This window comes from Mus musculus, chromosome 3, assembly GCF_000001635.26.
Source record: "Mus musculus strain C57BL/6J chromosome 3, GRCm38.p6 C57BL/6J".
Taxonomy (NCBI): domain Eukaryota; kingdom Metazoa; phylum Chordata; class Mammalia; order Rodentia; family Muridae; genus Mus; species Mus musculus.
In genome coordinates this window covers 130,008,497-130,024,618 of record NC_000069.6, presented here as the reverse complement: position 1 = coordinate 130,024,618, position 16,122 = coordinate 130,008,497, and the positions used below count along the sequence as shown (strand labels likewise).

At 40.5% G+C, this 16,122-nt stretch overlaps 1 protein-coding gene across 4 annotated transcripts in view; it reads left to right on the top strand.

The window, feature by feature from the left end:
* Positions 1 to 16,122, top strand: part of Sec24b (Sec24 related gene family, member B (S. cerevisiae)) — a 78,841-nt gene that overhangs the window by 36,981 nt on the left and 25,738 nt on the right. For 3 of the 4 annotated variants that reach the window (NM_207209.3, XM_006502468.4, XM_006502467.4), the window contains 3 exons: positions 3,977 to 4,081; positions 12,747 to 12,827; positions 14,725 to 14,957. In NM_207209.3, the coding sequence (NP_997092.1) occupies positions 3,977 to 4,081; positions 12,747 to 12,827; positions 14,725 to 14,957 (419 nt within the window). The remainder of the gene's footprint in view (positions 1 to 3,976; positions 4,082 to 12,746; positions 12,828 to 14,724; positions 14,958 to 16,122) is intronic. The other variant, XM_006502469.4, reaches the window with a different exon arrangement.

Genomic DNA, 16,122 nt, shown 5'->3' with positions numbered 1-16,122 from the left:
GTCATTTCTTCAGTGTCTGCAGTTTCTTCATTCCTGCGTCGCCCCAGTCAGGTTTCCAGGACCCAGCAGCCCTGGGCATAGCAGTTACTAACTTCATAAGCACTAACAACTAGTATATGGCTGAACCTAAATTGAACCCAGAGCCCAGTTGTTCTTTTCTTGTGTGTTTGAGACAGGGTCTCATTATGTAGCCCCTATTGACCTGGGATTCACTGTGTAGACCTGGGTGGCCTTGAACTCACACTTAGTGTCCAGCTGTCTCTGTCTCCTGCACTGTCACACTGCTCCTCTGTTGAGTATTTCTTACTGTTTTTGCTTTGCTCTCACGGGACACTTTGAAGGTTGATAGGTGTGCCAGTAGTGTTTACAGGCTGATATGCACACACAGGTTCACCGTCCTTGCTCCTGTTTCCCACCCCCTCTGCTTCTGAAGAGGACAGTGCCAGTGAAGTCCTACCGTGCTTCACCTGTACCCGAGGCATCTTGAGAAAACAGTCTTAAGTTCGGCTGCCTTTGTTAGTCATTTAAGGGGAGAGGATACTTTCTTTGTAGCCACAGGCAGCTCTTACACCGCAGTGCGGTATTTCAGAGTATGCTTCAGGGTTACCGTGTCCTTTCTAAGGTGGGGACAACGCTGTTAACAAGGCACTTCTTTGGGTGGAAAGATAGTGCCCACAGAATGTGCATGTGAGTGTTTCTTAAAAAGCTGGCCTTCATGAGAGCTCTTGCAAAGCCATCTAGTGTTTGTTGTCTTGAAGACATCTTAGGAAAGATAAAAGTTGCTCCAAAAATCTAAACTCTTGAAATAAAAAAAAAAATGACCTTCACAATGGGGTGGATCTCTTGAGGCCAGTTCAGTTTCTGCCATCTTAGCTGCGTATGGGTGGGTAGGGGGTGGGGACAGTGAGGATAGCTTTTGTTAGGCCACCCCCAAGGATGCCTTCTGCAGAAGACCTTCAGTAGTAATTTAATCTAAATGTGCTTGTCAGTATCGCTGTGCCCTTTGGGGTGGGGGTGGGGGCAGACCTAGGGTATGTGTGTACCCTAGGACCGGTGTTCCACATCAGCCACGTTTCCAGACCACAGTAATGAGTGATATGATGGCTCTTTCTTTTGGTTTTATAAGAAGCCTGTGAAATTTGACTCCTGGGTCCATAATTTTAATTTCCCTGTATTCCAGAAGACATTAGAAAATAGAAATTGATCAGGAAAGTGGATTTATTTTGTTTGGAAAAGGGAAACAAAATGAGTTGGTTTTGTTTTGTTTTGTTTTGTTTTCCAGCTTCCTTATAGCAATGCTCTATCTCTAATAGGAAAGATGCAACCCACAGGAAATATACCCTCAAAGGTCCAGCTGTCTTCAGGATAGTGAGATTTTTCTGAGAGAGCTCAGCAGGAGGACCCTCCCCGCCCCCCTGAGAAATCTTATTTGGTTTATTTCCTGAGTGTTCCTGTTAGTGCTGCCACTGCCACTCTTAAATCCCAGAGTCTGTCACCTGCAGTGCTCAGTGTGTCAAGTCCTCTCAAGTGCTCTCGGCCTCTTGGCTTCACTAAATCCATAGCTCGTAAGTTGATTTAAAGTATAGTAGGCATTTTCTATAAATTTCCGTGGACTTTCCGGGTGAGCTCTAGGAGGTGATGTTACAGTCTTACTTTATTGGTGACCTAGCCCATGCAATACGGGTTTTAGCCCTTAAAGGGGGTTTGAATGGAAGCAACCCTCTTTTCTTTAAGTGCTTCCTGTATTGTGAGATACCTGTGTTATGGTGTTGGTGATTGTGGCAAGAATTACCCCTTTGTTGCCTTCTAAATAAACTAGACTTTTAAATGGAGTACTCTTATTCCAAAGAGTACTCCATTCTTTTGTGGTCCAGAACTATCATGTTCTTATCTATCAATATTCCCAAGCTTTTAGGGAGCTTATTTGAACAAGCAAAGGTAAGCTAATTTTTGAACATACTAAAGTCATGGTGGGAGGAAGGTATGTGACATTTAGTTAATATAGTAAGTGGACAACCACAGTGTATTCTAAAGGCTACATAAATAATATTCTCATAGTTAAAGGTTTGTTTTAGTGCATTAAATCATTGCATTGCTGAATGAATTCTTATTATTGTTTAGTTATCTTATTTCCTCTTAACCAGACCTTATATTTTTTCTAATAATTGAAATAAATCATTTTTCTCTAAATCTGGAGAGGAAAATGTTTATATATATATATATATATACACACACACACACATACATATACACATATATATATATATATTTGCTTTGTTCTGTGGCTCCTCTGAGTAGCAAACTGTCCTAATCCAGTCATGAAGAAAGGATTCTCTTATTTTCCTGTTTATTAGCTTCTCTTTAATGCAGCAGAGTATCTTTTTTTTTCCTATGCCATCTTTACACATACATATGTACATTAAGTATAGCACTAACAATAGCACATCAAGGAAGTATGACATAAGTCACTAAATGTAAAGATTTCTTCTGTGAAAAAACTTTTATATTGGGTCTGTTTAACTGTAACTTGTTGGTATATTTAATTTAATCTGTTATTAGTTTTTATTTTAAGTAGGTGGTTAGTAGACCAAGCTGCTGAATTTGGAAGGTGTCAATTTGTCATGTGCTTCGTGAATATATTTTATGTTGAGTTTTACTTTTTTAGATGAACTCAAGCATATTCTTATTTATCTATATTAAATGTTTCAGCTCGCCAGGTATGGTAGTTCACCCCTGTAATGTCATCACTTAGGGGACTGAGATAGGAGTTCCATGAGTTCAGGACCAGCCCGGACTACAGCATGAAACCAACTGAAAAGACAAAAAACAAACAAAGTCCCAAAACATCAAAGCTAGCAGATCCCCATGACTCTTTTCAAATCAGTGGAAAGATCAGTCTTAATTATGTACAGACTAACCTCGGCTTTCCTCTGAACTCAGATGTGCTTTTTATTAGCAGCTGCTTCTTAGTCTCAGGATGATTTCTCCTTATTCACATGAACCAAACAGGCCACCCAAAAAATAGACGTGAGAGCACAGGAGGCGGCAGAGCCTGTGATGGTGACACTTGAGGGTGTTTGCAGCCTTACTGAGTGGTCTTGGAAACCCCAGCTGTTTCTGGAGTTTTCCTTTTTCAAAATAGAGCTAGGAGATTGTTCTTCTAAGCAAGTGTTTACTCCTATTTATAAAGTGTTGTCATTTTTAAGTTAGATTAGTTGTATTTTCCTGTAAAATTTTATGGATGTTAATTTTTACATTTTGGTTTTACCAGATTAGGTAATAACTGTATGATAAGGGAAGTCTTATACAGCCAGCAGCACCAGGTGTGGCGTTCCCACAGTTTACCTTCTGGTGGACTTAGTTCCTATTCATATGTAAGCTGTGGGGTGACACTGGGCACTGAGCATCTCAGGAACTGAAAAGCACTTCTGTTATTGTCACACTCAAGGCCACGGTGTCTCCAGTAAGCAGAGAACTGAGCTCAGTATAGTTGTTAACTGCCATTTATTCTTTTCTGTTATGGCAACTGAGCTATCATCAAGGTAGTGTTAGCATACAAGAGGAATGTGTTTAGCTGTACAAATTTAGTTCACTAGAAATGATCACTACCTTCCAGCAAAAGCGTGTTCTCAAAGGAAATGGACTACAACAGTCTCAAGGCTGAAGGAGGTAAATATTGATAAGAGTTCAGATATATTTTCTGAAAATACCACTGTGGATTCTACAGTCAGTGAAACATATGGTACTTTTTTTTATGCTTAAACCAGTTAGTTCAAGTTAAAATTGCTCTTACTAAACTGCTTTGCATAAATTTTTCTAATGGTTCTGGTTTTGATAATAATCTGCTGATATTAATATGCATGCTGGGATGTCCTTTGGAATGTCAGATCTCTCTCACTTTTAATGTAATGTCAAGATGTATTTCCTTGCCTTTCCTGTTGGTTTGACTCTTGTGTTTGTGCTTTCCACTTTACAGGCATGCAGTATGGTGACTATGGTAATAATCAAGCTAGCTCCACAGCGACTCCCTTGTCATCAGCTTCCGATGATGAGGAGGAGCAGGAGGAGGATGAGGAAGCAGGTCTGCTCTAGCTTCACAGTGTCCGTCTTCGCTTCTTCAAACTGTCTTTATTTTTCAGTCTCAGCCTTTAGAAAATGTCTGAGATTGAGCTCGATGAACAATCAAGTGGGTTAGAGAACTTGGCTCACTTGACTTATTCATGTCTTTGATGATGGTTGAATGTTTTCCTCTTTTAGACATGCCTGTCTTGCCAAGCTGTGTGCAAAGGAGGGAAACCTGACTGAAGCTCCTGGCTGGTTGCCGTAGTACCCCTTAGGAATAATGTTTTCTGCTTTGCATGTTCCTTCAGACTAATCAAAATGAGCTATATGGATTTTTTTTTTTTAATGTGGTAGGAAAGTAAGATTGTTCTACAGGGTCTGGGTCCCCTTGGGTCCTCTCAGCATGTGCGTAGACGCACCACATCAGTATTTGCCTGCTTGTGAAACAGTTTTTATCATTCACTAAAGAAGTACATATGGTTGTGTAGTGACAACCTGCTTAATTATATTTTTGTGCTTTGATAGGTAACTATTAACAATTAAACAGCTCAGGGCTTGAGAGGAGATGAGGGAGTGAGGATGCTCTTTCAAGTGACTTTATATGACCGAGTTCTCTTCCTACTGTATTTATTATTGTTGGAAGGAGTTGCTAATTTGTCCAACCAAAACCTGCTGTTCTGTGTGTATTGTTTAAAATATTCAAATCTTTTTACATGATTTGAGGGGGATAAAAATAAGAGATTCCAGGTAGGAAGAAGTTGTTTTTCAGAAATGTTTTAAATTTTTATTTTAACTTGATTTCAGATTTTTCAAGTTTAAAAGGTATTCCCTTGTATGTTTTGTCCAAATAAACCACCTTCTTTATAATTCTTTATATACTTTTCCCTTCGTTGTCTGAAAGGCAAATCTTAGCCATGAACTTTACTCCCAAATACTGCTTGCCATATGCGTTGAACTTAGTTGGTATGCCTGCAGTAGTTCTATTGATGCAAAACAAACAGAAACAAAGCTGTCAGTTCAAAGGGATTAAGAATTTATTCAAAGCTGAGTGTTAGTGACTGACTTGCAAACACAGGTTTCCCTAAGTCCTATGTTGTAGTGTGGTGATGATTTGGGGAGTTTGATAGCAGCAGAGTAAAGGGAGTCATAATGGAGGCGCTTTTCAAATCTCTTGGTGGAAACATCAGGCCGAGGGGATGCACAGCCCAGTGGAGGTACCTCTGCTGGGGCTCAGATGTGATCTGATTGACAACATTCTTGTTGCATTGGCAGAGGCTGAGTTTCTGTACATTCCAGAAAGATTTACCTGTCTCTCGGATGTTAGGTCACACACAGAGGTGGGAAATAAATGGCTAGTAAGGGAGCTATAGGCAAGATGACTGGATTTCAGCCTGTAGCATTCCAGCTTGGTAAAACCTGTCAAGTATTATAGAATTGTTTAACACGGGTATGGCTTGTTTCTGAGAACTTCATTCACACGGGCCAATTATTTTCTAAAGTGTTTCCTGATAATGAGCATCAGATCATACAGTTTTTCCTTTTTAATTGATGCTCTTGACTTATTGAGACTGAGAGTATCATGTAGCTCATGCTGGTCTTATATTCTCTGTAGAGCCAATGCTATCCTTCTAACTCTTGCCTCCACCCTCCAACTGCTGTAATAACACATGTTCACAGCCACACTTGGGTTAAAGGACACGTCTCTGACAGGATTTTAAAGCTATTTGCAATGCCCTTGGTGATGTATGTTCACATATTGATGACCTTAGCATTCTATGAGGTGGCATCTGCCAGGCTGACACTGGAAACCCATTGCTTTGTCCTGTTGAAGCTAATGAGTACTTTGTAGAAATTGTTTTGAGATGTGCAAATGTACTGGTTTTTGTTTTTTCATTCCTATGTATGTGCACATGTGCAGAGGCATGGGTCTGTGCACAGGCAGAGGTCAGGAGAGTGCTTTGGACTTGTTGGAGCTGGAAGTGCAGGCATGTAAGCAATGGCATTCCACGTGGACTGGAATCTTCCTTTCACTTTCTGTAGGTGCTGAGAGCTTAACTCTGGTCCTCATTGCTCAGCAAGTACTCTAGTGGCTGAGCTAGCGCTCCATTCCCGAATACCATGTTCTTTATTTAACTGTCACCCATTGCTTTAGTATTCATTAATATCTTCAAACTCTCATCTATATTGATGAGTTGGACTTACGAAAACCCATTGATTTGGCTAGTGGCAATGCCTTCAGTTGGGCTCTGATATCTTTCTTCATCCCTTGTAAATATATGTTTGGGCATGGGAGATAGGACAGAAAGGGAAGAACATCCCTTGAGTCTCACGAGTGCAGAGCTCCTGTGTGTCTGCTGCACTGGATGAATCCTGCCAGTCCTGTAGTGGGCGTTACTGTGAAGCCTGCTGCTAGTAATAAAGAACAGCTCAGAGGTGCCAGGTATCCATTTTCTCTCAGCCGATAGGTGGTGGACATGGGATCTGCCTTTCATCTTTCTGCATGTTTTATCTAAGTTATGTAGAAGCAAAACCTCACTTTGCCCAGTTCTTAAAATTGAGCCATACAAGCAAAGATTCTTGGTCTTGCTGACCCCTAGAGAGCACCTTACCTTACACCTTTTCTTCAAGGCTTCTGTGTTTTCATATTTTCTCAGCTTCAGAGTCTGTGCTAGTTTTATTTCTTCTTGAGCGAGGGTTTCCCTGTGTCGTCCAGGTGAATGGTTCATTTAGCTCTTCTTTCCTTTGCTTGAGAAGATTCCAGCTCCTCCTTTTTTCTCCTTTGGTTTCTTTCAAAGCTTCAAAAGCTGGGACCTAGAGCCAGCATAGACTGAGGGGCAGTTCTTCTCAAGACCTCCATTCATACACTTCTCCCACCTGGCCTCGTTGTTCTTAGGGTTGTGACAGGACTGAGGAACGTAGAGCTACCTGATGTCAATAGGGGGATAATCCATCAAAATTGATTGTTTATCTAAAGTTAGCTTTCACACTGAAAAGGGACAGATAGAGTTTCCTTAATCTGGAATGTTAAATACTACAAAAGCCAGATGTTTTCAGAACTGATATGACTCAAGTGGACAGTTCTACTTTTCTCATGATAGGTCATACATAGTTAATCCTAGATGTACTAGAAACGCCTACAATTACTATTGGACCCATGTTTCAGGTACATGTGAAATATATGTTAGTCTATGTTTAGCTTTAGATTCATTTAAAGATACCTCATCTTTTATATATACATATTCCAGAATCTGAAAAATTTAAAAACTGAAAACTTTCTGGCTCCATGTATTTTAGATAAGAATTTTTCAACCTGTATTTTTATTCTAAGGAATAATACAGTGGCTTCCAGCAATACTTAATAGGGAAACAGCATTTATAATTATAACTTGAAAAGACAGTGATTTAGGATTTTAAACAGTGCCTTACCTCGAGAGGAAATGCTTTTCTATTGTCATAAGGGAAGATTTCATAAGTGGAAAGAGGAAATCAGACTGCAGTATACTGGTGAACACACTGGCCCTGGTTAGTAGGTCTACAGTGTAACTGCATTGTAAGGCGAGGGGGTGGTGCAGCAGGGCAAGTCGGCTATAGTCTGAAGGGTTACAGTGTGAAGGTCTGTCCATGTTATTCCTCTAGGATTGTAGTGAGTTCTTGGTTTATGTGTGTCCAGGATGTCAACCTGCTGGTTTCATGTGTGTTTGCATGTATGTGGGTTTAGCACAGTTGTGATTGGTGTCGGCAGTGATACTATGAAAGCACTAGAGCGGATCAAGTTAGCATTAGGTTTTACCAAAGCTCAATTATGCTAACTGGGTCTGACTTAGTGGTCCATTTGTGATTACAAATGTTACTGCTTTGTTCTTGAGACAAGACTTGGACTTCTGAAAGTAAATGAGCAGACTTAATTATCACTAGATAAGCTAGAACAACTGTTTGTAAGAGGCATACTTGAAAGTCTGTGGCTATGGTATTATTAAGATGGGTGTTTTAAAACTTTAATTAAAATGACAATCTTTGTAATCTTAGTCCATCTCTTCCTATAGCTTCCCATTGCAGTCCTACCCAGCTTCAAGTCCCCCTACCCTTGTTCTCTGTCCCTCTCTCTTGTTCTCTCGATCGTTCTCAAAAGAGAAAAACAGCAAAAAATGAAATTCAGTATGGACAAATAAACTAAAAAGAAGGAAAGAAAATCAGTAAGAGAAAAAAACAAAACCCCCACAAACCAAGAAGCGCACAGACAGGGAGCCCACACTGGGTCAGCCACTGTTGTTGGGGATGCTTTCCTGTAGCGTGGTTGACAGGTGAAGTAACAGTCTACCTAAGAAAACCCATTTTTCCCTCCTCCGCAGATACCAGTTGCAAATAGCTTCTTGGTTAGGGATGGGACTTTCAAAAAGTACAGATTTTACTTAAGATGTTAAGATTTTAACATTTAACTTGCCATGAAAGAACCTCAGATTTATGATTAAATAGAAGTATGATCTTTAATAATTTGATATAAATATATTAATCTTTGGCTTTACTTTTTTTAAGAAAAGTGTGTGTTTCTGTGGGGTGAAGGTGTGCCACCGCATATTGTGGAAGTCAGAGGACAACTTGTGGGAGTCAGGAATCTCTTTCTGCCACGTTGGCCTTGGGCAGTCTAACTCAGGGCATTAGGCTTGAGGGAAAGAGCCAGTTCCATGCCGAGGTCAGCAAAGGGTGTTGAGTCCCCTGAAACTAGAAGGTTGGGTGGTGGTGAACTACCAATGGTGCTAAGACTAGAACTTGGTTCCTCTGGACGAGCAGGCAGTGCTCTTAATAGCTGAGCCATCTCTCCAGCCCCAGAGTTATTAAATGTTTGAGTGTTTTGCCCAAATGTATGTGCACTGCGTGTGTGCCTGAGACCCAAGGAGGCCAGAAGAGGGCCCTGGATCCTCTGGTACTGGAGTCATAGACAGTTCTAAGTCACCATGTGAATTCTGGGAACTGTAAGAATAACAAGTGCTCTTAGCAACTGAATCATCTCTCCAGCCTCAGTTATTATGATGATTCCTCCTCCTCCACTTCTTTTTTGAGGGTCTCATTGTGTAGTGTTGCTGGCTTGGAATTAGTTATGTAGACCTACTGGCCTCAACTCACAGATTGTATCTCCTGAGTGCTAGGATTAAATGCCCAGCAAGAATTAGTATTTCTCAGCAGTTACCTTTAAACCTTTTTCTTGGACATAGAGCATACCAGAAATTGGTATTTGTTTTGAGATAGGGTCTCATTATGTAATCTTACCTGGCGTGGAACTCGCTACGTAAGCTAGGCTGGCCTTGAACTCATAGAGGACTGCCTTTTCCCTTACTGTATAGCTGTCTTATTGAGGTTTAACTCACATACCATAACATTAACTTACTTAGATTATTGCTCAGCAAGTTTTACTGTTTTCTTACTTTATTCCCCACCAGTGTTCCAGAACATTCTGCCTTTCTCAGCTACACAGCTCAAGCAACTGCTGATTTATTATGTTGTTGAGTTGTGCTAATTTATTCTCTGACTGGCTTCTTTCTCTGAGCATGTGTGAGGCCCCTCCAAGCTGGCCCCACACCAGTGCTCTATCCCTTTGCCCTGTTGAAGAGCAGGCCCGTGTGTACACGGCTTTAGTTATTTCCCTGTCCCCCAGTTGGTGCACATTGATTGTTTCCGTCTTTTGGCCGTGATAAGTAGTGCTCCCATGAACGTTTGTCAGTAAGTTTTTGTGTGGTTTGTGTTTATTTATCTTATGACATTTCTTGGTCATATAGTAACTGTATTTTTAGAAACTGTCATAATGTTTTATAAAGTGGCTATACTCCTAAAATTTCATGATGTTTTTGGTTTTTCTGCATTCGTAACCACCAAAAAATGCTGTTCCAGATCCTTTTAGGGTTAGCCGCCGCCTTGGTGGGTGTGAGGATGGTGCTGTGCTCCTGGGTTGGCTTCCACCGTCCCAGGAGCCGGTGATGCTGAGAGCATCCTTTGATGCTCACTGCCTTTCATGGACCCCGTATAATGCAGGGTTCTGTGGTCTCCAGTTATGTGGTTTTTAACAAACACTTAGGCCATAGCGGATTTTATATGTGCTCTTCTGGTGCTGGCTAGCTTTGTGGGTGAGCTAAAGTAGGTTGCTAAACATTTTTGTCACATCAGAGGAGAACCCTGCACCCACTGAGCCATGTCTCTTCCTTTTACTCTCCCCTCAGCTCTCAGTGGCCACCAGTGTACCCTCTGACTTTGTAGACTTGCCTTTTCTAGAGACTCTCATTGAAATAGAACCGTACCATATGCAGTATATTATATGTGCTCTTTTTTGGCCTGGCCTTTTTGCTTTAGCATGGTTTCAAGATTTGTTTACCTTATAGCAAATATGAATACTTTATTCCTTTTGATTGAATGGCAATCCATTATTCTAGACATTTTGTGCAGCCATTACCTATTGGTAATTATTTGAGTTTATGTGTGTTTTTTTTTGTTTACTGTTTGTTTTGGGTTGGGGTCTTGTTATATATAGCTTAGACTTGTTTGTATAGTTAGATAAGTGATAATCCTTCTGCCTCAGCTTCCTGGGTGCTAGAATTACAGCATGCACTCTCACACCAGCTTCCGTTTACTATGATATGTTTTGTCACGTTTTGGAGACAGGATCCCACTAGGTAGCCCAAGTTCAGCATTGAGCCTCCTAAGTACCAGTGTTATAGCTGTGCCACTGTGTCCCACACTGAGGGTGTGACCCTGTACACCAGCGTCATGCTCGAGTTTAATATGTGGACAAACAGAAAAACTACTACTTCCCAGTAAACTGTTTATAACCAAAGAGGAGGGCTTAGTAGATACAGTCAGTCCTCCGCTTCATGTGGTCTAGTAGTCCGACCTGATGGCAAGTGGCTTTCCCTCCAGAGCCTCCCATCAGGTTAGCCATGTGTTTCTAGGGGTGGTAACTGGCCCAGAGTTACACAGCAGCTATAACTGTGCCTGTGCTCTTCTGCCTTGAAGTCACATTCTTTGCTGAGAGTGAAGCATCCCTATACAAATAACTGTCAATGGTGCCCTTAATTCATCCACTTAATTCTTAAGGTTATCTGGAAGCTGTTTCGAGGAAGATAACTGTAATGCCCATTCTTTTTACATCACAGCTTTAAAAAAATGAAGTTAAGGTGTCCAACAACATAGGAGTTAGGGTAAATAAAACAAATGATTTTTATGACAATGGATGGGTTTTTCCAGACTTAAAGAGTGGTTAAGTTGTTTGCAGAGAAAATGAATGTACCTGGAGATAATCAGACCACTCAAGTTCAACCAGTCCTAGGAAGACAAATGTGTATGTTTCTTCCCATATATATATATAGTGTTATAAACTCATACACATATAAACAACAAGAAAGTGAAAGTAAAATTCTGTGAACAAAGGGAGCCAGTGGAGGGGGAGAGGCATGGCAGGTCGTGTTCAACATGTGGTCTATACTTGATGAAAAGGCAAAACAAACACTTAAAAAAAAAAGGAAAAACTAAACTCCCGGTTGTTGTCAGTTAAGAGCCAGGGAAAGTGCTCTAGCAGAGAGTTTTGTCACTTTGGTCTCAAGGCATTTTCTACTGTGTTTATCTGTGTAAACGGCAGTGTATTTACCTGAGTTTCTCAATGAAGTACTGCTGAGTGAATGAATGAAGGAACTGTCTCTTATGTTCTATTCTCCCATGTGTCCTAGCACCTCTCCGCTTTTCTTAATCTAACCGGTTTGAATGGTCACAAACCGTAAGTTCTTCTGTCTGATGTTTATGTCTGTGAGCATGGCTTCCAGTCACATGGCAAGTGCTGTTAATCTCTCTTCTGCACATGGATAAATGGAGACACTAAAATACTTTCATGTTATGCTGGAAGAAACCCAAGCCATAAGGTCTTCTTGTTTTCATGTTTCTGCTGTACTTTCACGTGTCTGTTTTCCTTTCATGTGTGTATGTGTACCGCATGTCTGTGTGTGCTCAGAGAGGTCAAAGAGGACATCGGATCCCCTGGATGGAGTTCCAGCTCCTTTGTAGCCATCGTGTGGGTGCTGGGAATCCAACCCAGGTCCTCTCTGAGATCTCTTAACTGTTAGGCCATCTCTGTAGCCCCAGTCTTTTATGTGTGAAACAGCTCCATTTCACGTGCTGTTCCATTAAAAAGAGCTGCTAGCGCTAAATTTTTATTTGCTTATTTTTTATAAATTTGATGTTTATTCTTGAAGTTGATGTGTGACTGAATTTTATTCCACTCATCAGCTGTGTAGTCTCCCCACTGTTTTTGTTATTTGTTATTTTTTTTAATTAAATTTGTGTATTTGTCAGGATGGGCATGTGCCAGTATGTTGAGGCCAGTATAAGTTTCCAGAGTTAGTTTTTTTGTTGTTGCCATCAAATTCAGGTAGTCAAGTGGTCAGTTTATCATGGCGAGTGCTTTTACGTGCTGAGCCATTCATATAGCCTGTGTGAGTGTGTGTTTGTGTGTTTCTCTGTGTCTGTCTATCTTTTAAAACATCAGTCATTGTGTGTGTGAGAGTGCTCTCAAAAACATTAGTCATTTTAATTTGGTAGCAGAGTTGGGAACGTTTTTAGTTGAGCCACACCGACTTGATTCATGATGGCAGCTGTGCTGTGAGGTTCACCATCACTTTGAACTTAGCCCGTGTTTGCTTTCCTTGTAGGTGTTGACAGCTCTTCCACCACCAGCAGTGCTTCGCCCTTGCCCAACAGTTACGATGCCTTGGAAGGAGGCAGCTACCCAGGTAAGCTGTTTCGATCCAGCTTGTGCACTCTTCATTTACGTTCCTGCTGCAGCATGGTAAAGGGGACTGACTGCATATCAAAGCATACTGCCTTTTTAACAAAAAAGTGAGACATTTTCCTGACATTTCTCAGCTGTAATATAGTAATATAACAACCATTCATGTTGTTTCTGGTGACCTGAAGACATTTGTTGTTTGGATTTTTTTCTTTTCTCTTCCTAAAAAAAATGATAGTGAACAAGGTAATTTTTTTTCTCTAATTTTAAAAAACAGCTCCTTAAATTGTGCTATTTCTGTTGATTTGCACGGGTCCTTGAATCCCTTCCAGCTAAGCCTTGGGTGTGTGTTTGATTCCTTACTTCCCTTGTGGCTCCTGCTGCCTCCACTTGGTAAAAAGCCAAGTAGACACAGGGAGTAGATTTTAGAGACATTGCTAGTTTTCTAATATTTTATTTGAAATGTATAAGAAAGTTTAGCCTGCTTATATTTGCACCCTGCATTCCTAGTCAGAATAGAGGGTTGTATTTTATGGAACTGGAAGTGCAGAAGGTTGTGTGCCTCCGGACTTGAGCCCATTTCCTCTAAGAGCCAGTGCTCCAAAGCCATCATTCTTAATTATATCTGGGAAGAACCTCATTACCTGAGGAGAACCGAGTGGTAGTGGATATAAAGTGGAAAATAAGCTGTTGTAAGCAGTAGTCATTTCATTGTAGTAGGAACTTATGCTGCAGTCTTCCGATGCTGCGGTCTCCTGTCACCCACTCAGGGGCACACTCCCTCCTCTCATGACAGCACGACAGCGCACATGACTTTGTCCTCTCATCGCGTTGATAATATTACTTTCACTAGGATGAAATTTAGCCAAAGCTGTACTGTTCTGTACCTAACACACTGTTCACTGTCACAATACCATGAATCCGTAGAAAATGGAATCCTCTGAGTTTAGTGTGCAGCTCCCTCTTAGTCCTCTGTGGTCAAGCATTTTTTGTCCTAGGAATTAATGGGTATGTGTGTGTGTGTGTTTGGGGGGGGGGGGAGGTTTACAGGTGTCTTCTAAATTCAAACACAGTCAATAAAAAGATGGATTCTTCAAGAGAACTTTTAAACGACGATTTTTATTAAGTCATGTACTTTTCAGTCTGTGTCTTTGCAGACTCTTAGCTGGTAAGAAATACCATTTTTAATGCAAAAAAGATCAAGTGATTATAACTTAAAGATAAATTTAAAGTAAGACCAAGTCAACATACCAAAATTTTACACTTATTACACACACATATGCTGCCATTTTTTTTTCATTTTTCCCAGTTTTACTGGAATTTTTGCTTTTAAGTTTAAATAAAAATGAAGGACATCCAGTCACTAAATTGTCTTAGTCACTTATTGATGCTAGCTGTTGTCCTAGAAGTTTAGGACACTATTTTATATTCTACTCACAATTCACCTATGTAGGTAATACATATTTCTAGGGTATTATAGGAATATGCCACTATTTTCATGGACATTTTACATTAAGGGTCAGATAAAGGGCAGTTTAGAAAGAACTAAGTTTTAATCTTAATTCCTTTGTTTTATTTTCTGATTCTTAGCTCCAGTCATCCTGGGAGAATTAAAAAACAAAAATATACACTACTGTATTATCTGTGCCTGGCGTTGTTAGAAGTAACACCTGAAGTATTTGTTACTGAATATTATCCATAGGCAAAGCAATACATAAATTCAGATGGACAGAATATTGGTAGTTACTAAAGTCGGGTGAACTGAACATGGTTGTCGAGATCTTCTCTTTCTAATTGATGTGTTCTGCATTTGTCACAGTAAAACATTCAGAAAAGAACGCCAAAGGTTATTGCTTACCAACCGGATTTGCGGTTGTGAACACCTAATTATTTCTTTGTAGATATGCATTCTTCTTCAGCAAGCAGCCCTGTTCCTGACCATGCCCTGGAACCCAGTCCCACCCTCGCCCAGGCTCTGTCTGCAGCCCCCACTCCCCCTGCAGCTCAGCCAGCCAAGGTGGCAAAGCCTTTTGGCTATGGCTACCCAGCTCTGCAGCCTGCCTATCAGAACGCAGCACCACCACCCATGCCCGCAGCACATCCCAGCGGCCCAGCGTACACTGGATATCCTCAGGTGTGTATCCAGTCGTGTTTGTAAGTCGATAAAGTTTGGATCCATTGGAGCACGTCTCTGATGATCTGGATTTAAAGAGGTAGAGTCTGGATGAAAAGTGAGTAGCTTGGGTTTCTTTAGGGGTTTGCAGGCTTTGTCCAGGTGTTTATAATCAGGAAATTAAATGGTGATTTAAAGCTAACGTTTACACGTGTGTCTGTGTCTGCCATGTATGTGCTGATGACTACAGAGCCCAGAGCTTGCTGAGCTGGAACAGAAGGCAGGCAGTCTCGAGCGTCCCCGTCTGAATCCTGGGGTGGGAACTCGGTCCCCTGAGAGAGCCACTTCTCTAACCCGGAATAGAACTTAGGATGGTTCTAGTGCTGAGCTGACAGTTACCTCAGAAAAATAAGAGAATGTAATTTAGTATTTATCTTAGCCTCTGTTCTTTACTTGGAGTTATGATTCTTTATGTACTAGTTAGAATTAGTGCATTCATATAGTGAACCTTGGACCCTGTACTAAAGAATATGGGAGATAACTATATATATATAGACACACAGCGTATCCTTTATTTATTTATTTTTTTCCCTTTTTCTGTTAAAAAGTTTGTGGTTGGAGTCATGTGTATGTCTAAGTTTATAATATAAATAACAACAAAAGAAATGGGAAACTGACTTAAAATGTTGACTAGAGGTAAAATATGAGGTGAGAGATCCCTGTATGCTTTTGTAACATTTTCATATCAAAATAAAACAATTTTTGGCCCATAGTTGATTGAATCTATCATTTGTAGCTTACAAAATAGAATATAGACTATACTCAGTATACATCTAATATATTTAAATAATTTCAAAATTATATCAACTTTTATTATGAGTGTAAAATTGTTAAATGTAAGATTTGTGTTGTTAGTGCTAGAGAGACAGTTTAGTGGTTATGAGCACTGGCTGTTCTTACAGAGAACCTGGGTTCAATTCCCAGCACTTACACTGTGGGACACAGCTCCAGCCCCAGGGAATCTAATGCCCTCCTCTGGTCTCTGAAGGCACCAAGCACACAAGTGGTATATAGACATACATGCACACAAACTATTTATACATAAGATGAAATCTAAATTTAAAGTTTACAAAAGTAATGAGAAAATACAGAAAAGCCATTTCAGTATGAATCACATATTACATAA